Source organism: Somniosus microcephalus, chromosome 4 (assembly GCF_052327205.1).
Source record: "Somniosus microcephalus isolate GS21.2 chromosome 4, FLI_Smic_1.0, whole genome shotgun sequence".
NCBI lineage: Eukaryota > Metazoa > Chordata > Chondrichthyes > Squaliformes > Somniosidae > Somniosus > Somniosus microcephalus.
This window is the reverse complement of record NC_140990.1, coordinates 77148796-77173062: the sequence shown is the minus strand read 5'-3', so window position 1 is coordinate 77173062 and position 24267 is coordinate 77148796. Positions and strand designations below refer to the sequence as shown.

The following is a 24267-nucleotide window of genomic DNA, read 5'->3' as shown; positions in this document are numbered from 1 at the left end:
CCCTTCGCTTTGGGAGTGGGGTGCATCAGGGATGCCCCATGTCCGGTCAGTTATATGCCGTCTGCATGGAGCCTTTCCTGCACCTCTTGCGAAAGAGGTTGACGGGACTGGCTCTGCAAGGGCTGGGCGTGGAAGTCGTCCTCTCGGCTTACGCCGATGACGTGCTCCTCATGGTCACAGATCCCACTGACTTGCGGAGGATGCGAGAATGCCAGCAGATTTACTCAGACGCATCCTCCGCCAGGATCAACTGGGAGAAATGTTCTGGACTCCTGGTGGGCCAGTGGCGGGTGGACTCCCTGCCGGAGGAGTTCAGGCCCTTCGCCTGGAGCACCACGCACCTCCTCTACTTGGGAGTCTACCTCAGCCCCGCCGAGGACGCCTGGCCGGCGAACTGGCAGGAGCTGGAGGCCAAAGTCACCGCTCGCCTAGGACGCTGGACAGGACTGCTCCGAGTGTTGTCCTACAGGGGTCGAGCGCTGGTCATAAACCAGCTGGTGGCCGCCATGTTGTGGTACCGGTTGGTCACTTTGATCCCGCCCCCTGCGTTTGTCGGCAAGATGCAGAAGAAGCTCATCGACTTCTTCTGGGACAAATGGAAGCACTGGGTCTCTGCCGCGGTTCTGAGTCTCCCGCTTAGGGAGGGCGGTCAGGCGCTGGTGTGCCTTCGCACCCGGGCGGCGACTTTCCGTCTTAGGACCCTGCAGAGATACCTGTACGTCGAGAATCCTCCTCGATGGTGTGCGCTGGCGACGTATTTCTTCCGCCAGCTGCACGGCCTCAACTATGACACGCAGCTCCTGTTTGTGGAATTGGGCCGTACGCATGCCTACCTGCGGGAGCTGCCTGTCTTCTATCAGGAACTGCTATGGGTCTGGAACAGCATCGCCTCCAGGCGGAGTTCTCCCCCGTCAGGAGTGGCGGCTCTCCTTCAGGAGCCGCTGCTCAGGAATCCGCACCTCCGTGACCGCCGGATCGGGCGGCTGGCGGAGGGCAGGGCTGTGCCTGGTAAGGTGACCAGGGTCGGGGACCTGCTCGATGGCGGAGGAGCGGGCTGGATGGTGCCGGAGGAGCTGGCGCAGCGCCTGTCCTGGGCCAACGTCCGGCTCGCGGCCAAAGCCATCGAGACGCTGAAAGCCGCACTGGGCCCCGACTCCACTAGGTGTATCGAGGAGGCTCAGGCACGTGGGGCAATCCCGTCCGAACTGACCCCTGTTCGGGTGGAATTCCTCATCGGCGCGTGGCCCCGAAACCCCTCTCGGGAACCGGCGCCTCACAACTTGAGCCGTCTCGAGGAAATACCCTCCGTGCCTTTTAGTTCTGCGTGGAGGGGTTTCCTGTACGGGCTGCTCCTGCACACTCTCTCCACTTTGTCATCTTCGCCTGCCGCCCGGACACGCCTTGGCGTGCCATTTTGCCATCCGGCGGAGGCGGAGGTCCCCAATGGGGGGCTCTCTACGCGGGAGTCCTCCCTTTATCTATTGGGGACTTGGCCTGGAGGGTGTTGCATGGAGCAGTCCCGTGCAATAAGATTTTAAGTAAGTTCACGGACTCCCAGGCCGCTTGCTATTTTTGTGGCCTGGAGGAGTCCGTGTTCCACGTTTATGTGGGATGTGAGAGGTTGCAGCCCCTGTTCCATTATTTGAAGGGGCTGCTCCTCGATTTTTGGCTGCACTTCAGTCCCACGCTCCTGATCTACGGCCACCCGGTGCGGAGGAGAGAGGGCAGGTCGGAGGACCTCCTTGTGGGACTGCTCCTGGGCCTGGCCAAAGTGGCCATAAACAGGTCCAGGCAGCGGGCGGTCGGAGTGGTCGTTCGGCCCGATTGCCTGCCTCTCTTCCGCGGCTATGTTAACGCCCGGGTGGCCCTGGAGATTGAGCACGCGGTGTCTGCCGGCACACTTGAGACCTTCCGAGACCGGTGGGTGCCGCGGGGACTGGAATGCATCATCACCCCGGCCAATGTGATTTTAATTTAATTTGATAAGTTTAAAAAAATTAATCTAGTGTTTTTAAGCTTCTTTACAGTCCATTTGTTCGGCTGGGAGAGGGGGAGGCTCCGCTCGGCGATGCAGAGAGCCCTGCAGATGGAGAAGAATGTCGACCAGTCTGCTGGATCTGCACAATCTCTCCACTGGGAGCGCCGACCCTCAACTGTGTGAATTCCTGGAGACTCACTATCTGGATGAACAAGTGAAGATGATCAAGAAGCTTGGAGATCACATCATTAACTTAAAGAGACTGGGACCCCTGCCTTGTAGGCATGAGGGCTTGTGACTTTGTACAAAGAGCTGAGACTTGAGCTCTGTGAATGTCATTTAAAAAAAAAACACAAAAAAAATAAAAATAAATAAACTGCAGGAAAAATAAAATATACTGCGGGTAGGCTGCGCCGCAGGGTTTATAAAGTTGGAGAACGGCCTCAGGCCTGAATGAGATCCCGCGGCCCGATCTGTGTTCCGCCGGACGGCAGCGGTGAGGCTTTTTCTCGGTGATAGGCCCCAGTTACGCGCCGCCATGCGCGGACTCTTGGCTGTCAATCAACCATCAGCCAGAAGAGGTCGCTGGTGAGACCAGTGAAGAAAGAAAGACTTGCATTTCTATCGCGCCTTTCACCACCACCGGATGTCCCAAAGCGCTTTATAGACAATTAAGTACTTTTGAAGTGTAGTCACTGTTGTAATGTGGGAAACGCAGCAGCCAAAAATAAATAAATAAATAAACTGCGGGTAGGCTGCGCCGCAGAGTTTATAAAGTTGGAGAAAGGCCCCAGGCCTGAATGAGATCCAGCGGCCCGGTCTGTGTTCCACTGGACGGCAACGGTGAGGCTTTTTCTCGGTGACAGTCCCGAGTTACGCGTCGCCATCTTGGTGGAGGAAAGACAGACCGGTTCCCCCTGCAGCAGAAATAACAACAGAAAATGCTGGAAAAACTCAGCAGGCCAGGCAACATCCATGGAGTGAAATTAGAGTCGACGTTTCGGGTCTAACCCTTTTTCAAAACTGGAAAGGAAATGAAATAGATTAAGAGGCCAGGCTGGGAGAGAACAAAAGAAGTGAAGAGACATTAAGAGGTATTCAAAATGAGACGAGATGGTGAGAGGACAAGTGGAGACAAAAGACGGCTCAGATTAGGTGTGAAATGTTCTGGCAGAATGAGAGACAGCTGCCATGTGGGAGAGGAAAAAAAAGAAAGGAGGGGGGGGGGGGAAAGGGCCAAAACAAAGATGTGGATAAAATATAAGCAAAAATGTGATGGGGGCCGAGGTTATGATCTGAAATTGTTGAACTCGATATTGAGTCCGGAAGGCTGTAAAGTGCCTAATCGGAAGATGAGGTGCTGTTCCTCGAGCTTACGCTGAGCTTCCATGGAACAATGCAAGAGGCCAAGGACGGTGAAGTCTGAGTGGGAATGGGGCGGTGAATTAAAATGACAGGCAACCGGAAGCTCGGGGTCCCTCTTACGGACTGAACGGAGGTGTTCCGCAAAGCGGTCACCCCATCTGCGTTTGGTGTCTCCAATGTAGAGGAGACCACATCCTGAGCAGTGAATACAGCATACTAGATTGCAAGAAGTACAAGTAAATCGCTGTTTCAACTGGAAGGGGTGTTTGGGGCCCTGGACAGTGGGAAGGGGGGAGGTATAAGGGCAGGTGTTGCATCTCCTGCGCTTGTACGGGAAGGTGCCAGGGGAAGGGGTGCTGGGCGTGATAGAGGAGTGGACTAGGGTGTCTCGGAGGGAGTGGTCCCTACGGAATGCTGAAAGGGGAGGGGATGATGCGTTTGGTGGTGGGATCACTTTGGAGGTGGTGGAAATGGCGGAGGATGATCCGTTGAATGTGGAGGCTGGTGGGGTGAAAGGTGAGGACAAGGGGAACCCTATCGTCGTTCCGGGAGGCAGGGGTGAGGGCAGAAATGCGGGAGATAGAACGGACACGGTCGAGGTCTGTGTCAACCACAGTAGAGAGGAATCCTCGGTTGCGGAAAAAGAAAGACATGTCGGAAGCACTGGTGTGGAAGGTGGCATCGTCGGAGCAGATGCGGCGGAAACGGAGAAACTGGGAGAATGGAATAGAGTCCTTACAGGAGGCGGGTTGGGAGGAAGTGTAGCCCAGGTAGCTGTGGGAGTCAGTGGGCTTGGAGTGAATGTTGGTCAATAACCTATCCCCAGAGATGGAGATGGAGAAGTCGAGGAAGGGAAGGGAAGAGTCGGAGATGGACCATGTGAAGGTGAGGAAATTGTCGGCAAAGTGAATGAAATTGTCTAGTTCAGGGCGAGAGCAGGAAACGGCACCAATACAGTCATCAATGTACCTGAAAAAGAGGTGAGGGAGGGGACCCGAGTAGGACTGGAACAAACAGTGTTCCACATATCCCATGAAAAGGCAGGCATAGCTAGGACCCATGCGGGTACCCATAGCAACACCTTTCATTTGGAGGAAATGAGTGGAGTCAAAGGAGAAGTTGTTCAATGTGAGAACAAGTTCAGCCAGGCGGAGGAGGGTAGGGGTGGATGGGGACTGGTCGGGCCTCTGTTCAAGGAAGAAGCGGAGCGCTTTCAGGCCATCCTGGTGGGGGATGGAGGTGTAGAGGGATTGTACGTCCATGGTGAAAAGGAGGTGGTTGGGGGCCAGGAAACTTAAAGTGGCGGAGGGCGTCCGAAGAGTCGCGGATGTAGGTGGGAAGAGACTGGACCAGGGGAGAAAAGATAGAGTCGAGATAGGAAGAGATAAGTTCGGTGGGACAAGAACAGGCTGAAACGATGGGTCTACCAGGGCAGTCATGTTTGTGGATCTTGGGAAGGAGGTAGAAGCGGGCTGTGCGAGGTTGGGGAACGATGAGGTTGGTGGCCTCGGGGTGGGGGGGGGGAAGATCGCCAGAGGAGATGAGGTTAGTGACAGTCTTGGAAACGGTGGTTTGATGCTCGGTAGTGGGATCATGGTCCAGGTGGAGGTAGGAGGAGGTGTCGGAGAGTTGGCGTTCAGCTTCCGCAGCTACGTGCAACAGCGCGCATGCGCGGCTGTCTTCGTACATGAACAGAGTGGGCATGGCTTCAGGGTCCCAGTGACCAGGAGAGACAATCATTGACTCGATAGCAAAATACTGCAGATGCTGGAAATCCGAAATAACAACAGAAACCAAGGGTAATAGCCGCGCATGCCCAGAGGACACCAACCCCCCTCGCCCACTCGGAGCTGTGCCTGCACACTCGGATCCTGTCGGACGGAATCGGCATGGGGCATTCCGGGGAAAGGCCTTGGTGTCGGTTACAGAGTCGCGATCGGTGACGCAATGTGAGTTTTCTCTGCTCCGATTGGGTGGAGAATCGCGTGGGGTGGGGGGAGGGGTGGATTGGGAGAGAATAAAGAGAAATAGAAAAACCTGAGAGTCCGCGAGGCTCCGGGCCGAGCGGCGTCAGTTGGACGCAGCACGTGACCCGGGCCCACGGCCTGATTGATGGGAGCTTCTGACCAATAGGGAGCGAGTGGGGTGGGGCTGGAGGAGCGAGCCGATCCTCCAACCAATCGGGGAGCCCGAGGGGCGGGACTAGCACCGGCTGATTGTCTGATCCACAGGGCAGTGAGTTTCTCCAGTCCCTTGTTCAGGGCCCGGGGCCATGGGAGGCTGTGGGCCTTTATACCCCTTATTGGACACAAGGCTCTTAGTCTCACAACACACTGGCTCAGATTTTAATAGAGACTTTAAATTCATGAATAAAAGCAGATAAACCCTGTGCTTCTGTGGCACAAACTTTCTAATATTTTATAGAATCATAGAATAGTTACAGCAGAGAAGGAGGCCATTCGGCCTGTTGAGCCCGTGCCGGCTCTCTGCAAGATCACTTCAGCTAGTCCCACTCCCCCGCCCTTTCCCCGTAACCCTGCAAATTTCTTTCCTTCAGGTACTTATCCAATTCTCTTTTGAAAGCCGTGATTGAATCTGCCTCCACCACCCTTTCAGGCAGTGCATTCCAGATCCTAACCACTCGCTGTGTAAAAAGGTTTTTCCTCATGTCGCCTTTGGTTCTTCTGCCAATCACCTTAAATCTGTGTCCTCTGGTTCTCGACCCTTCTGCCAATGGGAACAGTTTCTACTCTGTCTAGACCCCTCATGATTTTGAACACCTCTATCAAATCTCCTCTCCACCTTCTCTGCTCTAAGGAGAAGCACACCAGCTTCTCCAGTCTATCCATGTAACTGAAGTCCCTCATCCCATATCCCTGGAACCATTCTTGTAAATCTTTTCTGCACCCTCTCTAAGGCCTTCACATCCTTCATAAAGTGCGGTGCCCAGAATTGGACACAGTACTGCAGTTGAGGCCGAACCAGTGTTTTATAAAGGTTCATCATAACTTCCTTGTTTTTGAACTCTATGCCTCTATTTATAAAGCCCAGGATCCCGTATGCTTTTTTAACCACTTTCTCAAACTGCCCTGCCACCTTCAACGATTTGTGCACACATACCCCCAGGTCTCTCTGTTCATGCACCCACTTTAGGATTGTACCCTTTAGTTTATATTACCTCTCGTTCTTCCTAACAAAATGTATCACTTCGCACTTTTCTGTGTTAATTTTCATCTGCCACGTGTCCACCCATTCCACCAGCCTGTCTATGTCCTCTTGAAGTCTATCACTATCCTGTTCACTGTACTTCCAAGTTTTGTGTCATCTGCAAATTTTGAAATTGTGCCCTATACACCTAAATCTAAGTCATTAATATATATCAAGAAAAGCAGTGATCCTAGTACCGACCCCTGGGGAACACCACTGTGTACCTTCCTCCAGTCCGAAAAACAACGTTCACCGCTACTCTCTGTTTTCTGTCACTTAGCCACTTTTGTATCCATGCTGCCACTGTCCCTTTTAGTCCATTGGCTTCAACTTTGCAGGCAAGGCTCTTATGTGGCACTTGTTGAACGCCTTTTGGAAATCCAGGTACACCACGTTAACTGCATTGCCCTCATCAGCCCTCTCTGTTATCTCATCAAAAACCTCAATCAGAATCAGAGCGGCCGGGCCCGGCGGACGTGCGGCCAGGACCCCGGCACCTGGAAACCCAGGGTGCAGCGCCTCTCCCATCTGAGCAGCCGCTTCCCGGTTTCTTCAGTCGGTTCCACCGAGTCCGACTCAGGTCAAAGGACAGGAGCCAGGCTCCCAGAATGGCCTGCGGCCCCAGGGAGCATGCGCACTCTCAGCGGGGAAATCAGCACCTTGGATAGAGCGGTTTCTGGGGCGCGGGGAATTGGTGCTGCGGCCGCCATTAGTCAGCGGCTGTCGGTAAGAGTTTTATTGCAGGCTGACGGAAGGTAGGTCCCCGGCCACCTGTGTAGGTCTTTTTGTTGCTTCAGTTTGAGCTGGAGTGGAGATGGAGGAGAAGCTGCTGGGTTTAACCCCCAGTACTTCTGAGCCCAGGAGGACCCAACAATTTCCAATGTGAGACTGTCAAGGGAGGTGGATTCTGGGGGAGATTAGGTTGTTAAACAGACACTGTCCCTACAATGTAAAAGATTATTGTTTTAGGAACAAGTATTTCTGTAGAGGCTTTTAATCCAGTTTACATTGACAGATTTGTTTTAATTCATTCCTGGGATGTGGGCGTCGCTGGCAAGAGCAGCAAATATGGCCAATCCCCAGTTGCCCATTGAGAAGGTGGTGGTGAGCTGCCTTCTTGAATCACTGCAGTCCATGTGGTGAAGGTACTCCCACAATGTTGTCAGGTCAGGATGGTGTGTGACTTGGAGGGGAACTTGGAGATGATGGTGCTCCCATGCACCTTCTGCCTTTGTCCTCGGTGGTGGAGGTCTCGGGTTTTGGTGGTTCTGTCAAAGTTCTGTTCGAGTTGCAGATGTATAAAGTTCCTTTCCTTCGACCTCTCCCACTCCACCCACCTCTCTCTCTCCTCCCATAGAGGTCAGAGTCGTGTGTGGGCCCAGACCAGGTGGCAGATTCCCTTCCCTGAAGGACATGAATGAACCAGTTGGGTTTTTATGACAATTCAGCAGCTTTCATGGTCATTTTTTTCCAGTGCCGGCCCCACAAATGACCAGATTCATTGAGCTCAATTTCACAACCTGCCTCTTCAGTGGGTTCTCTCTCACACTCCCTGTTTTAAATTAATTATACAGGATGTTAGAAGGTGAGGATTTACAGACGGTAAGCTCAAACCAAACATCACGTCAAGATCTAACAGAGTCACTCGACTCATTCGATCTGAATATCACCGGCTCTGAACATGGAAGCAAAAAGCACCGTTCACAGTGGGGAGAAACCGTACACGTGTTCTGTGTGTGGAAAAGGCTTCAGCCGATCATCCGGCCTATCAACGCACAAGCACAGTCACACCGGGGAGTGTGGGAATGGATTCGCTCAGTCATCCAACCTGCTGAGACACCAGCGAGTTCACACTGGGGAGAGACCGTTCACTTGCTCCATGTGTGGGAAAGGATTCACTCAGTCATCCAGCCTACTGAATCACAAGCGAGTTCACTCTGATGAGAGACCTTTTAAATGTTCAGACTGTGGGAAGTGTTATAAAAGTTCTGGGGAATTGACATGTCATCAACGTGCTCACACTGATGAGAGACCGTTCAGGTGCTGTCACTGCGGGACTGGGTTCAGGCAGTCATCCAATCTCACTGTACACCAGCGCACTCACACTGGGGAGAGGCCGTTCACCTGCTCCGTGTGTGGGAAGGGATTCACTCAGTCATCCGACCTGCTGAGACATCAGCGAGTTCACACTGGGGAGAGGCCGTTCACCTGCTCTGTGTGTGGGAAGGGATTCACTCAGTCATCCAACCTGCTGACACACCAGCTAGTTCACACTAGGGAGAGGCCGTTCACCTGCTCCGTGTGTGGGAAGGGATTTATTCAGTCATCCACCCTGCTGAGACACCAGCGAGTTCACACTGGGGAGAGGCCGTTTACCTGCTCCGTGTGTGGGAAGCGATTCACTCGTTCATCCCACCTGCTGACACACCAGCGAGTTCACACTGGGGAGAGGCCGTTCACTTGCTCCGTGTGTGGGAAGGGATTCACTTGTTCATCCCACCTGCTGAAACACCAGCAAGTTCACAAGTGACTGCAGGGGTTGGATTCTGCTGTTATTGCTGCTGTTAATCACATCCAGGATTGAGCCATGTTCATTCTGACAGTTGGGGTTTGTTTCTGCTGATTTTAATAACCCCTATAACTGGGCTGGAGTTTAATATTCAGGATAGATGTCAAATAAATCAGCTTTGTTTTAAACACGTTGTTGTAGATTTTTGTCTTTCCCACCTGTGTGTTTAGCATCACCTGGCTGGAGCTCAGAAAGGACAATTTGGGGGAGGATCGTACGGCGGGAACAGAACTTCAGCCTGGACACAGTCCTTCAGGGCCACACTGAGAGGGGTAAATGACACTTTGACCTTTCTTGAGGTGTGTATGAAATGTGTCCCAGCCACTCTCGGCCGTGGTTCTGAGCTCCCAGGCCCGTAGCAGAAGGCTCCTCTAGAAATGAACCCCAGTCCATTGTTTGCTCCTTTTATGGCCTCATTAACCTGCGTCGCTACTTTTAGTGATTTGTGTATCTGGACCCCGAGATCCCTTTGCTCCTCTACCCCATTTAAACTTAATTTCCAAGTAGTATGTGGCCTCCTTATTCTTCCTGCAAAAACACACCACCTCACACTTAGCTATATTGAAATTTATTTGATAATTACATGCCCTTTCTGCAAATTTATTAATGTCTACTTGCATTTTGTCACAGTCTTCCTCAGTATTAACTCTACCTCCCAATTTGGTGTCATCGACAAATTTTGAAATTGTACTTCCGATTCCCAAGTCCAAATCGTTTATGTAAATGGTGAACAACAGTGGTCCCAGCACCGATCCCTGTGGAACACCACTTCCCACCTTTTGTCAGTCTGAGTAGCTACTCCCAACCGCGACTTTCTGTTTTGTGACCAGCTTGCGATCCATAACAGTTTGTAAGATCTACAAGATGACCCAGCTCAGGCCATGTGGAGTGAAGGGCCAGGCAGCAGAATGGATCGAAAGATGGCTACAAAACCAAACAATTGACAAAAAGGGAGAAAATAGAATGAGTTTAAATTAGCAAGAAATATAAAAACAGTCTGTAAGAACTTCTAGTATGTAAAAAGAATGAGAGTAGCTAAAGCAAGTGTTGGTCCATTAGAGGCTGAGACAGGAGAAATGATATTGGGGAACAAGGAAATGGCAGAGACTTTAAACACCTTTTTTGTATCTGTCTTCACAGTAGAAGACACAAAAAGTATACCAAAAATAGTGGGGAACCAAGGGGCGACTGAGAGCGAGGAACTTAAAGTCATTAATATCAGTAGAGAAAAAAATACTTGAGAAACTAATGGGACTAAAACCGACAAATCCCCTGGACCTGGTGGCCTACATCCGAGGGTTCTAAAAGAGGAGGCCGCGGAGATAGTGGATTCATTGGTTGTGATCTTCCAAAATGCCCTAGATTCAGGAATGGTCCCAGCGGATTGGAAGGTAGTAAATGTAACCCCGCTATTCAAGAAAGGAGGGAGAGAAAACAGGGAACTACAGGCCAGTTAGCCTGACATCAATCGTCGGGAAAGTGCTGGAATCCATTGTTAAGGAAGTGGTATCAGGGCAATTAGAAAATCATAATATGATTAGCCAGAGTCAACATGGTTTTATGAAAGGTAAATTGTTTTTGACAAATTTATTAGAGTTTTTTGAGGATGTAACTAGCAGGGTAGATAAAGGGGAACCAGTGGATGTAGTATATTTGGATTTCTGCAAGGCATCGATAAGGTGCCGCATAAGAGGTTGTTAAGCAAGATTAGGGCTCATGGGGTTGCAGGTAATGTATTGGCATGGATAAAGGATTGGTTAACGGATGGAAAAGAGAGTTGGGATAAATGGGTCATTTTCAGATTGGCAGGCTGTAACTAGTGGGGCGCCGCAAGGGTCAGTGCCTCAGCTATTTACAATTTATATTAATGACTTAGATGAAGGGACTGATTGCAATGTTTCCAATGCAAGTTTGCTGATGATACAAAGCTAGGTGGGACAGTAAGCTGTGAGGAGAACACACAGAGTCTGCAAAGGGATATAGATAGACTAAGTGAGTGGGCAGTAAGGTGGCAGATTGAGTATAATGTAGGGAAATGTGAGGTTATTCACTTTGATAGGACGAACAGAAAAATAGAATACTTTTTAAATGGTGGTAAACTATTCAACGTTGGTGTTCAGAGAGATTTGGGTGTCCTTGTGCAAGAAATACAGAAAGCTAGCTCGCAGGCACAGCAAGAAATAAGGAAGGCAAATGGCATGTTGGCCTTTATTGCAAGGGGGTTGGAGTATAAGAGTAAGGAAGTCTTGCTACAATTGTACAGGGCCTTGGTGAGACCACACCTGGAGTACTGTGCTCAGTTTTGGTCTCCTTATCTAAGGAAGGATATACTTGCCTTGGAGGCGGTGCAACGAAGGTTCACTGGATTGATTCCTGGGATGAGAGGGCTGTCCTATGATGAGAGATTGTGTAGAATGGGCCGATACTCTCTGGAGTTTAGAAGAATGAGAGGTGATCTCATCGAAACATACAAGATTCTGAGGGGGATTGACAGGGTAGATGCTGAGAGGCTGTTTCCCCTGGCTGGAGAGTCTAGAACTTGGGGCCATAGTCTCAGGATAAGAGGTTTGGCCTTTTAAGATGGAAATCAGGAGAAATGTCTTCACTCAGAGGGTTGTAAATCTTTGGAATTCTCTGCCCCAAAGTGCTGTGGATGCTCAGTCGTTGAGTATGTTCAAGGCTGAGATGATTCGATATTTGGACTCTAGAGGAATCAAGGGATATGGGGATAGGGCAGGAAAGTGGAGATGAGGTAGAAGATCAGCCATGATCTTATTGAATGGTGGAGCAGGCTCGAGGGGCCGTAAGGCCCACTCCTGCTCCTGATTCTTAAGTTCTTATGTAAAACAGAAATCAGAGATTTGGAGTTAAGGGTAGTTTGTTGCCATCTTTCCATCCATTCTGCTGCCTGGCCCTTGACTCCACACGGCCTGACCTTTGACTCCACATGGCCTGACCGTGGTCATCTTGTCGACCGTACATATTACAGACACAGTGCCCCAGTGGCGGAGGGGGTGGATATCGAGTCCTGTGGCAGGGGCTCTGACGGATTTCTCCGTCCCGTGTGTTTTGAGGCATCGCTAGTTGCATTTTTCACCTCTTTCCACCTTTAAAAAAAAATCTTTTTGCCAGTTTATTAAAGCCATTAAAAACTTCCCAGATAAGTCACACAAAAAAATGAGGCCTTGTATGTTTCCGTCAGAATGACAGGCCTGAACTCGAGTTAGAAATCACAGTTAGAAAACATTCGGCAATTAAACCAGACTGGGCGGGGCCTGAGGTGTGAGTTAGGAATGGAAAATTGGAGGCTAATGTCCTTTGCACCGCGCAACAATCACCAGGCAGGAGTGTTCCCTCCCAGTCGGGGAACACTTCAGCAGTCAAGGACATTCAGCCTCCGATCTTCGGGTAAGCATTCTCCAAGGTGGCCTTCGAGACACACGACAACGCAAAATCGTCGAGCAGAAACTGATAGCCAAGTTCCGCACCCATGAGGACGGCCTTAACCGAGATCTTGGGTTCATGTCACGCTACATGTAACCCCACCTGAAGCAGGGTCATCCAGACTCGAGTCGACATTGGCTTGTTCTCTCTACACAGATGCGGCTGGACCTGCTGTGATTTCCAGCCAAAAAAAATGTTTTTTGTCTGTTTTTTTGTTTTTCATACAGACCCCAGCATCTGCAATATTTGACCCCTTGTGACCCCACCTCATTGTTCTTTGATGTAATGTTTCCCTGACTGACCTGTTTGGACACCATTCACACCTTTGACTGCTGTGACTATCTCTCTGCCGAGGTGCGATAAATGGCAGTTGGAAAGGTTACCTGTAAACATCTGACATGATTCTCTGACTATATAAGCTGTGTCTTTATGCATTTCTCCACTTCACCTGAAGAAGGAGCAGCGCTCCGAAAGCTTGTGATTTCAAATAAAGCTGTTGGACTATAACCTGGTGTTGTGTGATTTCTTACATCTCTACAAGATGCACTGTAGCAACTCGCCAAGGCTTCTTCGGCAGCAACTCCCAAACCCGCAACCTCTACCACCTGAAGGACAAAGGTAGCAGGCACATGAGAACACCACCAGCTCCAGGTTCCCCTCCAAGTCACACACCATCCTGACTTGGAAATGTATCGCCGTTCCTTCATCGTCACTGGGTCAAAATCCTGGAACTCCCTCCCTAACAGCACTGTGGGAGCACCTTCACCACACGGACTGCTGCGGTTCAAGAAGGTGGCTCACTACCACCTTCTCAAGGGCAATTAGGGATGGGTAATAAATGCTGGCCTTGCCAGTGACACCCACATCCCAGGAATGAATCTAAAAGAAAATCTCAACCGGCGGGTCATCTTGCCATCCAGCGGAGGTGAGGTTCCCCAGTGGAGGGCTCTCTACGCGGGAGTCCTTCCCTGCACCTTTGGGGATCTGGGGTGGAGACTGTTGCATGAAGCAGTCGTGTGCAACAGTTTTTAAGCTACTTTCCGGACTCCAAGGCCAGATGTGTTTTTTGCGGCCTAGAGGAGTCCATGGGCCGTGTATATATTCAGTGTGAGAGGTTGCAGCCCCTGTATAGTTACCTGAAGGGGCTGCTCCTCAACTCTTGGTTACACTTTAGCCCCACGCTCCTAATCTTTGCCCGCCCAATGTGGAGGGGGGTGGGTAAGTGGGAGGATCTTCTCCTGGACCTGCTCTTGGGCCTGGCGAAAACAACAATTTGTAGGCCCAGGATGGGTGGGGCCCATGGGGGGGTCACTCTGGCTGCCTGCCTCTCTCCCGTGGTCTTGTCCCTGCCCGGGTGGCCCTGGAGAGAGAGCAGGCGGTGTCCACCGGTTCACTTGATACCTTCCTCGACCGGTGGGCACGGAAGGTTGAAGAGACAATAATCGATCCTCACAATCACATTATGATTGAATTATTATTTGTGAGTGTCGCTGTATTGTAACAATTATTATTCATAGAATAGATTCATAGAAACTTACAGCACAGAAGGAGGCCATTCGGCCCGTCGTGCCTGTGCCGGCTCTTTGAAAGACTCGTCGTGTTTAGTCCCACATCCTCACTTTTTGTCCGTAACCCTGTCAGTTGCTCCAGTTCCCGTCCAACTCTGCTTTACAATTATTAACGGAATCAGCTTCCACCATCTTTTCAGGTCGAGCGTTCCCGATCCCCACAACTCTCTGAGTGGAAACATTTCTCCTCATCTCCCCTCTAGATCTTTTGACAATATTTTTGAATCTTTGACCTCTAGTTATTGACCCACTCACCAGAGCGAATGTTTCTTTCCCTATTTATTCTATCAAAATCTCTCACCATCTTGAAAACCTCTATTAAGTCACCTCTGAATCTTCTCTGTTCCAAGGAGGACAGTCCGAACTTTTCCAACCTCTCCTCATAACTGAAGTCCCTCATCCCGGGTAACATCCTGGTAAACCTCCTCTGGGCCCTTTCTAAGGCCTTTACACCTTTCCTCAAGTGTGGGGCCCAGAATTGTCCACCACACTCCAGCTGAGGCCTAACCTGTGATTTATGAAGTTCCAGCATCATCGCTTTGTTTTTATATTCTATTCCTCTGTTTATAAACCCAAGTAACCGGTTATTGTTTGTTTAATATCTGTGGGGCACTGGGGCACTTGCCTTAATGGGTTTTGTTCCCATCTGGTGCCACTGGGGCAACTTAGAGTCACCCCTACAGGTGGTGAGAAATGGCCCAATCGCAATCGGACGACAAACAAATGGATTTTCTCTTCACCAATTCAGGGTTTTAATTCTTTACCCGGAATTTGTGAAGCGGCAGAATCAGCCCTATCAATGACAACCCGATCCTCGTGCACCGGCTCATCACTGAACTGTGCTCTGAGCATGTGCAGTGTGAGTGGTGGAGACGGACTGAGGCGTGTGTCCTCCTTGGAGGGGAACCAGGCAAAAAGGGCGAGTGTCCTCCTTGGAGGGGAACCAGGTAAAAAGGGCAAGTGTCCTCCTTGGAGGGGAACCAGGTAAAGAGGGTGAGTGTCCTCCTTGGAGGGGAACCAGGTAAAGAGGGCGAGTGTCCTTCTTGGAGGGGAACCAGGTAAAGAGGGCAAGTGTCCTCCTTGGAGGGGAACCAGGTAAAGAGGGCGAGTGTCCTCCTTGGAGGGGAACCAGGTAAAGAGGGTGAGTGTCCTCCTTGGAGGGGAAGCAGGCAAAGAGGATGAGTGTCCTCCTTGGAGGGGAACCAGGCAAAGAGGACGAGTGGCCTCCTTGGAGGGGAACCAGGTAAAGAGGGCGAGTGTCCTCCTTGAAGGGGAACCACGCAAAGAGGGTGAGTGTCCTTTTTGGAGGGAAACCCAGGTAAAGAGTGCGTGTGTCCTCCTTGGAGGGGAACCAGGTAAAGAGGGTGAGTGTCCTCCTTGGAGGGGAAGCAGGTAAAGAGGGCGAGTGTCCTCCTTGGAGGGGAACCAGGTAAAGAGGGTGAGTGTCCTCCTTGGAGGGGAACCAGGTAAAGGGGGTGAGTGTCCTCCTTGGAGGGGAAGCAGGTAAAGAGGGCGAGTGTCCTCCTTGGAGAGGTACCAGGTAAAGAGGGCGTGTGTCCTCCTTGGAGGGGAACCAGGTAAAGAGGGCGAGTGTCCTCCTTGGTGGGGAACCAGGTAAAGAGGGCGAGTGTCCTCATTGGAGGGGAAGCAGGTAAAGAGGGCAAGTGTACTCATTGGAGGGGAACCAGATAAAGAGGGCGAGTGTCCTCCTTGGAGGGGACCCAGGCAAAGAGGGCGAGTGTCCTCCTTGGAGGGGAACCAGGTAAAGAGGGCGAGTGTCCTCCTTGGAGGGGAATCAGGTAAAGAGGGCGAGTGTCCTCCTTGGAGAGGAACCAGGTAAAGAGGGTGAATGTCCTCCTTGGTTGGGAACCAGGTAAAGAGGGCGAGTGTCCTCCTTGGAGGGGAACCAGGTAAAGAGGGCGAGTGCCCTCCTTGGAGGGGAACCAGGCAAAGAGGGCAAGTGTCCTCCTTGGAGGGGAACCAGGTAAAGAGGGCGAGTGTCCTCCTTGGAGGGGAACCAGGTAAAGAGGGCGACTGTCCTCCTTGGAGGGGAACCAGGTAAAGAGGGTGAGTGTCCTCCTTGGAGAGGAACCAGATAAAGAGGGCGAGTGTCCTCCTTGCAGGGGAACCAGGTAAAGCGGGCGAGTGTCCTCCTTGGAGGGGAACCAGGCAAAGAGAGCGAGTGTCCCCCTTGGAGGGGAACCAGGTAAAGAGGGTGAGTGTCCTCCTTGGAGGGGAACCCGGTAAACAGGGTGAGTGTCCCCCTTGAAGGGGAACCAGGCAAAGAGGGTGAGTGTCCTCCTTGGAGAGAAACCAGGTAAAGAGAACGAGTGTCCTCCTTGGAGGGGAACCAGGTAAAGAGGGCGAGTGTCCTCCTTGAAGGGGAACCAGGCAAAGAGGGTGAGTGTTCTCCTTGGGGGGAAACCAGGTAAAGAGGGCGTGTGTCCTCCTTGGAGAGGAACCAGGTAAAGAGGGCGAGTGTCCTCCTTGGAGTGGAACCAGGGAAAGAGGGTGAGTGTCCTCCTTGGAGGGGTACCAGGTAAAGAGGGCGAGTGTCCTCCTTGAAGGGGAACCAGGCAAAGAGGGTGAGTGTCCTCCTTGGAGGGGTACCAGGTAAAGAGGGCGAGTGTCCTCCTTGAAGGGGAACCAGGCAAAGAGGGTGAGTGTCCTCTTTGGAGGGAAACCAGGTAAAGAGGGCGTGTGTCCTCCTTGGAGAGGAACCAGGTAAAGAGGGCGTCTGTCCTCCTTGGAGGGGAAGCAGGTAAAGAGGGCGAGTGTCCTCCTTGGAGGGGAACCAGGTAAAGAGGGCGAGTGTCCTCCTTGGTGGGGAACCAGGTAAAGAGCGCGAGTGTCCTTCTTGTAGGGGAACCAGGTAAAGAGGGCGAGTGTCCTCCTTGGAGGGAAACTAGGTAAAGAGGACGAGTGTCCTCCTTGGAGGGGAACCAGGTAAAAAGGGCTAGTGTCCTCCTTGGTGGGGAACCAGGTAAAGAGGGCGAGTGTCCTCATTGGAGGGGAACAGGTAAAGAGGGCAAGTGTACTCATTGGAGGGGAACCAGTAAAAGAGGGCGAGTGTCCTCCTTGGAGGGGAACCAGGCAAAGAGGGTGAGTGTCCTCCTTGGAGGGGAACCATGTAAAGAGGGCAAGTGTCCTCCTTGGAGGGGATCCAGGTAAAGAGGGCGCGTGTCCTCCTTGGAGGGGAAACAGGTAAAGAGGGCGAGTGTCCTCATTGTAGATGAACCAGGTAAAGAGGGTGAGGGTCCTCATTGGAGGGGAACCAGATAAAGAGGGCGAGTGTCCTCCTTGGCGGGAAACCAGGTAAAGAGGGTAAGTGTCCTCCTTGGAGGGGAACAAGGTAAAGAGGACGAGTGTCCTCCTTGGAGGGGAACCAGGTAAAGAGGGCAAGTGTCCTCCTTGGAGGGGATCCAGGTAAAGAGGGCAAGTGTCCTCCTTGGAGGGGAACCAGGTAAAGACGGCGAGTGTCCTCCTTGGAGGGGAAGCAGGCAAAGAGGAAGAGTGTCCTCCTTGGAGGGGAACCAGGCAAAGAGGACGAGTGACCTCCTTGGAGGGGAACCAGGTAAAGAGGGTGAGTGTCCTCCTTGGAGGGGAACCAGGTAAAGAGGGCGAGTGTCCTCCTTGAAGGGGAACCAGGCAAAGAGGGCGAGTGTCCTCCTTGGAGGAGAACCAGGTAAAGCGGGCAAGTGTCCTCCTTGGAGGGGAACCTGGTAAAGAGGGCGAGTGTCCTCCTTGGAGGGGAAACAGGTAAAGAGGGCGCGTGTCCTCCTTGCTGGGGAACCAGGTAAAGAGGGTGAGTGTCCTCCTTGGAGGGGAACCAGGTAAAGAGGGTGAGTGTCCTCCTTGGTGGGGAACCACGTAAAGAGGGTGAGTGTCCTCCTTGGAGAGGTACCAGGTAAAGAGGGCATGTGTCCTCCTTGGAGGGGAACCAGGTAAAGACGGCGAGTGTCCTCCTTGGACGGGAAGCAGGCAAAGAGGAAGAGTGTCCTCCTTGGAGGGGAACCAGGCAAAGAGGACGAGTGTCCTCCTTGGAGGGGAACCAGGTAAAGAGGGTGAGTGTCCTCCTTGGAGGGAACCAGGTAAAGAGGGTGAGTGTCCTCCTTGAAGGGGAACCAGGCAAAGAGGGCGAGTGTCCTCCTTGGAGGAGAACCAGGTAAAGAGGGCGAGTGTCCTCCTTGGAGGGGATCCAGGTAAAGAGGACAAGTGTCCTCCTTGGAGGGGAACCAGGTAAAGACGGCGAGTGTCCTCCTTGGACGGGAAGCAGGCAAAGAGGAAGAGTGTCCTCCTTGGAGGGGAACCAGGCAAAGAGGACGAGTGTCCTCCTTGGAGGGGAACCAGGTAAAGAGGGTGAGTGTCCTCCTTGGAGGGGAACCAGGTAAAGAGGGTGAGTGTCCTCCTTGAAGGGGAACCAGGCAAAGAGGGCGAGTGTCCTCCTTGGAGGAGAACCAGGTAAAGCGGGCGAGTGTCCTCCTTGGAGGGGAACCTGGTAAAGAGGGCGAGTGTCCTCCTTGGAGGGGAAACAGGTAAAGAGGGCGAGTGTCCTCCTTGGAGGGGAACCAGGCAAAGAGGGCGAGTGTCCTCCTTGGAGGGGAACCAGGTAAAGAGGGCGCGTGTCCTCCTTGGTGGGGAACCAGGTAAAGAGGGTGAGTGTCCTCCTTGGAGGGGAACCAGGTAAAGAGGGTGAGTGTCCTCCTTGGAGGGGAACCATGTAAGGAGGGCGAGTGTCCTCCTTGGTGGGGAACCAGGTAAAGAGGGCAAGTGTACTCATTGGAGGGGAACCAGGTAAAGAGGGCGAGTGTCCTCCTTGGAGGGGAACCAGGCAAAGAGGGCGAGTGTCCTCCTTGGAGGGGAACCAGGTAAAGAGGGCGACTGTCCTCCTTGGAGGGGAACCAGGTAAAAAGGGCGACTGTCCTCCTTGGAGAGGAACCAGGTAAAGAGGGTGAATGTACTCCTTGGTGGGGAACCAGGTAAAGAGGGCGAGTGTCCTCCTTGGAGGGGAACCAGGTAAAGAGGGCGAGTGTCCTCCTTGGTGGGGAACCAGGTAAAGAGGGCGAGTGTCCTCCTTGAAGAGGAACCAGGTAAAGAGGGCGAATGTCCTCCTTGGTGGGGAACCAGGTAAAGAGGGCGAGTGTCCTCCTTGGAGGGGAACCAGATAAAGAGGGCGAGTGTCCTCCTTGGAGGGGAACCAGGTAAAGAGCGCGAGTGTCCTCCTTGTAGGGGAACCAGGTAAAGAGGGCGAGTGTCCTCCTTGGAGGGAAACTTGGTAAAGAGGACGAGCGTCCTCCTTGGAGGGGAACCAGGTAAAAAGGGCTAGTGTCCTCCTTGGTGGGGAACCAGGTAAAGAGGGCGAGTGTCCTCATTGGAGGGGAACAGGTAAAGAGGGCAAGTGTACTCATTGGAGGGGAACCAGGTAAAGAGGACGAGTGTCCTCCTTGGAGGGGAACCAGGCAAAGAGGGTGAGCGTCCTCCTTGGAGGGGAACCAGGTAAAGAGGGCAAGTGTCCTCCTTGGAGGGGAACCAGGTAAAGAGGGCGCGTGTCCTCCTTGGAGGGGAAACAGGTAAAGAGGGCGAGTGTCCTCGTAGTAGGGGAACCAGGTAAAGAGGGTGAGTGTCCTCATTGGAGGGGAACCAGATAAAAAGGCGAGTGTCCTCCTTGGCGGGAAACCAGGTAAAGAGGGCAAGTGTCCTCCTTGGAGGGGAACAAGGTAAAGAGGATGAGTGTCCTCCTTGGAGGGGAACCAGGTAAAGAGGGCAAGTGTCCTCCTTGCAGGGGATCCAGGTAAAGAGGGCAAGTGTCCTCCTTGGAGGGGAACCAGGTAAAGACGGCGAGTGTCCTCCTTGGAGGGGAAGCAGGCAAAGAGGAAGAGTGTCCTCCTTGGAGGGGAACCAGGCAAAGAGGACGAGTGTTCTCCTTGGAGGGGAACCAGGTAAAGAGGGTGAGTGTCCTCCTTGGAGGGGAACCAGGTAAAGAGGGTGAGTGTCCTCCTTGAAGGGGAACCAGGCAAAGAGGGCGAGTGTCCTCCTTGGAGGAGAACCAGGTAAAGCGGGCGAGTGTCCTCCTTGGAGGGGAACCTGGTAAAGAGGGCGACTGTCCTCCTTGGAGGGGAAACAGGTAAAGAGGGCGCGTGTCCTCCTTGGTGGGGAACCAGGTAAAGAGGGTGTGTGTCCTCCTTGGAGGGGAACCAGGTAAAGAGGGTGAGTGTCCTCCTTGGAGGGGAACCATGTAAGGAGGGCGAGTGTCCTCCTTGGTGGGGAACCAGGTAAAGAGGGCGAGTGTCCTCATTGGAGGGGAAGCAGGTAAAGAGGGCAAGTGTACTCATTGGAGGGGAACCAGGTAAAGAGGGCGAGTGTCATCCTTGGAGGGGACCCAGGCAAAGAGGGCGAATGTCCTCCTTGGTGGGGAACCAGGTAAAGAGGGCGAGTGTCCTCCTTGGAGGGGAACCAGGTAAAGAGGGCGAGTGTCCTCCTTGGAGAGGAACCAGGTAAAGAGGGTGAATGTCCTCCTTGGTGGGGAACCAGGTAAAGAGGGCGAGTGTCCTCCTTGGAGGGGAAACAGGTAAAGAGGGTGAGTGTCCTCCTTGGTGGGGAACCAGGTAAAGAGGGCGAGTGTCCTCCTTGAAGAGGAACCAGGTAAAGAGGGCGAATGTCCTCCTTGGTGGGGAACCAGGTAAAGAGGGCGAGTGTCCTCCTTGGAGGGGAACCAGGTAAAGAGGGCGAGTGCCCTCCTTGGAGGGGAACCAGGTAAAGACGGCAAGAGTCCTCCTTGGAGGGGAACAAGGTAAAGAGGGCGAGTGTCCTCCTTGGAGGGGAACCAGGTAAAGAGGGCGACTGTCCTCCTTGGAGGGGAACCAGGTAGAGAGGGTGAGTGTCCTCCTTGGAGAGGAACCAGGTGAAGAGGGCGAGTGTCCTCCTTGCAGGGGAACCAGGTAAAGAGGGCGAGTGTCCTCCTTGGAGGGGATCCAGGTGAAGAGGGCAAGTGTCCTCCTTGGAGGGGAACCAGGTAAAGACGGCGAGTGTCCTCCTTGGAGGGGAAGCAGGCAAAGAGGAAGAGTGTCCTCCTTGGAGGGGAACCAGGCAAAGAGGACGAGTGTCCTCCTTGGAGGGGAACCAGGTAAAGAGGGTGAGTGTCCTCCTTGGAGGGGATCCAGGTAAAGAGGGTGAGTGTCCTCCTTGAAGGGGAACCAGGCAAAGAGGGCGAGTGTCCTCCTTGGAGGAGAACCAGGTAAAGCGGGCGAGTGTCCTCCTTGGAGGGGAACCTGGTAAAGAGGGCGAGTGTCCTCCTTGGAGGGGAAACAGGTAAAGAGGGCGCGTGTCCTCCTTGGTGGGGAACCAGGTAAAGAGGGTGTGTGTCCTCCTTGGAGGGGAACCAGGTAAAGAGGGTGAGTGTCCTCCTTGGAGGGGAACCATGTAAGGAGGGCGTGTCCTCCTTGGTGGGGAACCAGGTAAAGAGGGCGAGTGTCCTCATTGGAGGGGAAGCAGGTAAAGAGGGCAAGTGTACTCATTGGAGGGGAACCAGGTAAAGAGGGCGAGTGTCCTCCTTGGAGGGGACCCAGGCAAAGAGGGCGAGTGTCCTCCTTGGAGGGGAACCAGGTAAAGAGGGCGAGTGTCCTCCTTGGAGGGGAACCAGGTAAAGAGGGCGAGTGTCCTCCTTGGAGAGGAACCAGGTAAAGAGGGTGAATGTCCTCCTTGGTGGGGAACCAGGTAAAGAGGGCGAGTGTCCTCCTTGGAGGGGAACCAGGTAAAGAGGGCGAGTGTCCTCCTTGGTGGGGAACCAGGTAAAGAGGGCGAGTGTCCTCCTTGAAGAGGAACCAGGTAAAGAGGGCGAATGTCCTCCTTGGTGGGGAACCAGGTAAAGAGGGCGAGTGTCCTCCTTGGAGGGGAACCAGGTAAAGAGGGCGAGTGTCCTCCTTGGAGGGGAACCAGGTAAAGAGCGCGAGTGTCCTCCTTGTAGGGGAACCAGGTAAAGAGGGCGAGTGTCCTCCTTGGAGGGAAACTTGGTAAAGAGGACGAGCGTCCTCCTTGGAGGGGAACCAGGTAAAAAGGGCTAGTGTCCTCCTTGGTGGGGAACCAGGTAAAGAGGGCGAGTGTCCTCATTGGAGGGGAACAGGTAAAGAGGGCAAGTGTACTCATTGGAGGGGAACCAGGTAAAGAGGACGAGTGTCCTCCTTGGAGGGGAACCAGGCAAAGAGGGTGAGCGTCCTCCTTGGAGGGGAACCAGGTAAAGAGGGCAAGTGTCCTCCTTGGAGGGGAACCAGGTAAAGAGGGCGCGTGTCCTCCTTGGAGGGGAAACAGGTAAAGAGGGCGAGTGTCCTCGTAGTAGGGGAACCAGGTAAAGAGGGTGAGTGTCCTCATTGGAGGGGAACCAGATAAAAAGGCGAGTGTCCTCCTTGGCGGGAAACCAGGTAAAGAGGGCAAGTGTCCTCCTTGGAGGGGAACAAGGTAAAGAGGATGAGTGTCCTCCTTGGAGGGGAACCAGGTAAAGAGGGCAAGTGTCCTCCTTGCAGGGGATCCAGGTAAAGAGGGCAAGTGTCCTCCTTGGAGGGGAACCAGGTAAAGACGGCGAGTGTCCTCCTTGGAGGGGAAGCAGGCAAAGAGGAAGAGTGTCCTCCTTGGAGGGGCACCAGGCAAAGAGGACGAGTGTCCTCCTTGGAGGGGAACCAGGTAAAGAGGGTGAGTGTCCTCCTTGGAGGGGAACCAGGTAAAGAGGGCGAGTGTCCTCCTTGGAGGGGAAACAGGTAAAGAGGGTGAGTGTCCTCCTTGTTGGGGAACCAGGTAAAGAGGGCGAGTGTCCTCCTTGAAGAGGAACCAGGTAAAGAGGGCGAATGTCCTCCTTGGTGGGGAACCAGGTAAAGAGGGCGAGTGTCCTCCTTGGAGGGGAACCAGGTAAAGAGGGCGAGTGCCCTCCTTGGAGGGGAACCAGGTAAAGACGGCAAGAGTCCTCCTTGGAGAGGAACAAGGTAAAGAGGGCGAGTGTCCTCCTTGGAGGGGAACCAGGTAAAGAGGGCGACTGTCCTCCTTGGAGGGGAACCAGGTAAAGAGGGTGAGTGTCTTCCTTGGAGAGGAACCAGGTAAAGAGGGCGAGTGTCCTCCTTGCAGGGGAACCAGGTAAAGAGGGCGAGTGTCCTTCTTGGAGGGGATCCAGGTAAAGAGGGCAAGTGTCCTCCTTGGAGGGGAACCAGGTAAAGACGGCGAGTGTCCTCCTTGGAGGGGAAGCAGGCAAAGAGGAAGAGTGTCCTCCTTGGAGGGGAACCAGGCAAAGAGGACGAGTGTCCTCCTTGGAGGGGAACCAGGTAAAGAGGGTGAGTGTCCTCCTTGGAGGGGAACCAGGTAAAGAGGGTGAGTGTCCTCCTTGAAGGGGAACCAGGCAAAGAGGGCGAGTGTCCTCCTTGGAGGAGAACCAGGTAAAGCGGGCGAGTGTCCTCCTTGGAGGGGAACCTGGTAAAGAGGGCGAGTGTCCTCCTTGGAGGGGAAACAGGTAAAGAGGGCGCGTGTCCTCCTTGGTGGGGAACCAGGTAAAGAGGGTGTGTGTCCTTCTTGGAGGGGAACCAGGTAAAGAGGGTGAGTGTCCTCCTTGGAGGGGAACCATGTAAGGAGGGCGTGTCCTCCTTGGTGGGGAACCAGGTAAAGAGGGCGAGTGTCCTCATTGGAGGGGAAGCAGGTAAAGAGGGCAAGTGTACTCATTGGAGGGGAACCAGGTAAAGAGGGCGAGTGTCCTCCTTGGAGGGGACCCAGGCAAAGAGGGCGAGTGTCCTCCTTGGAGGGGAACCAGGTAAAGAGGGCGAGTGTCCTCCTTGGAGGGGAACCAGGTAAAGAGGGCGAGTGTCCTCCTTGGAGAGGAACCAGGTAAAGAGGGTGAATGTCCTCCTTGGTGGGGAACCAGGTAAAGAGGGCGAGTGTCCTCCTTGGAGGGGAACCAGGTAAAGAGGGCGAGTGTCCTCCTTGGTGGGGAACCAGGTAAAGAGGGCGAGTGTCCTCCTTGAAGAGGAACCAGGCAAAGAGGACGAATGTCCTCCTTGGTGGGGAACCAGGTAAAGAGGGCGAGTGTCCTCCTTGGAGGGGAACCAGGGAAAGAGGGCGAGTGCCCTCCTTGGAGGGGAACCAGGTAAAGAGGGCAAGTGTCCTCC

At 53.2% G+C, this 24267-nt stretch overlaps 1 protein-coding gene across 2 annotated transcripts in view; it reads left to right on the top strand.

Annotated features, from left to right (window-relative positions):
* The window catches only part of LOC147119286 (uncharacterized), a 31239-nt gene extending 18189 nt beyond the window's left edge, over nucleotides 1-13050 (top strand). Inside the window, exon 2 of one of the 2 annotated variants that reach the window (XR_015078009.1) lies at nucleotides 2017-3215. Coding sequence is in view for 1 of the 2 variants with exons in the window: in XM_085984951.1 (XP_085841077.1) it covers nucleotides 8232-9080 (849 nt within the window). In the remaining variant the exon portion in view is untranslated. Of the gene's footprint in view, nucleotides 1-2016; nucleotides 3216-8124 lie in introns of those variants that run through there. The other variant, XM_085984951.1, reaches the window with a different exon arrangement.
* Nucleotides 13051-24267: the final 11217 nt, after the last annotated feature.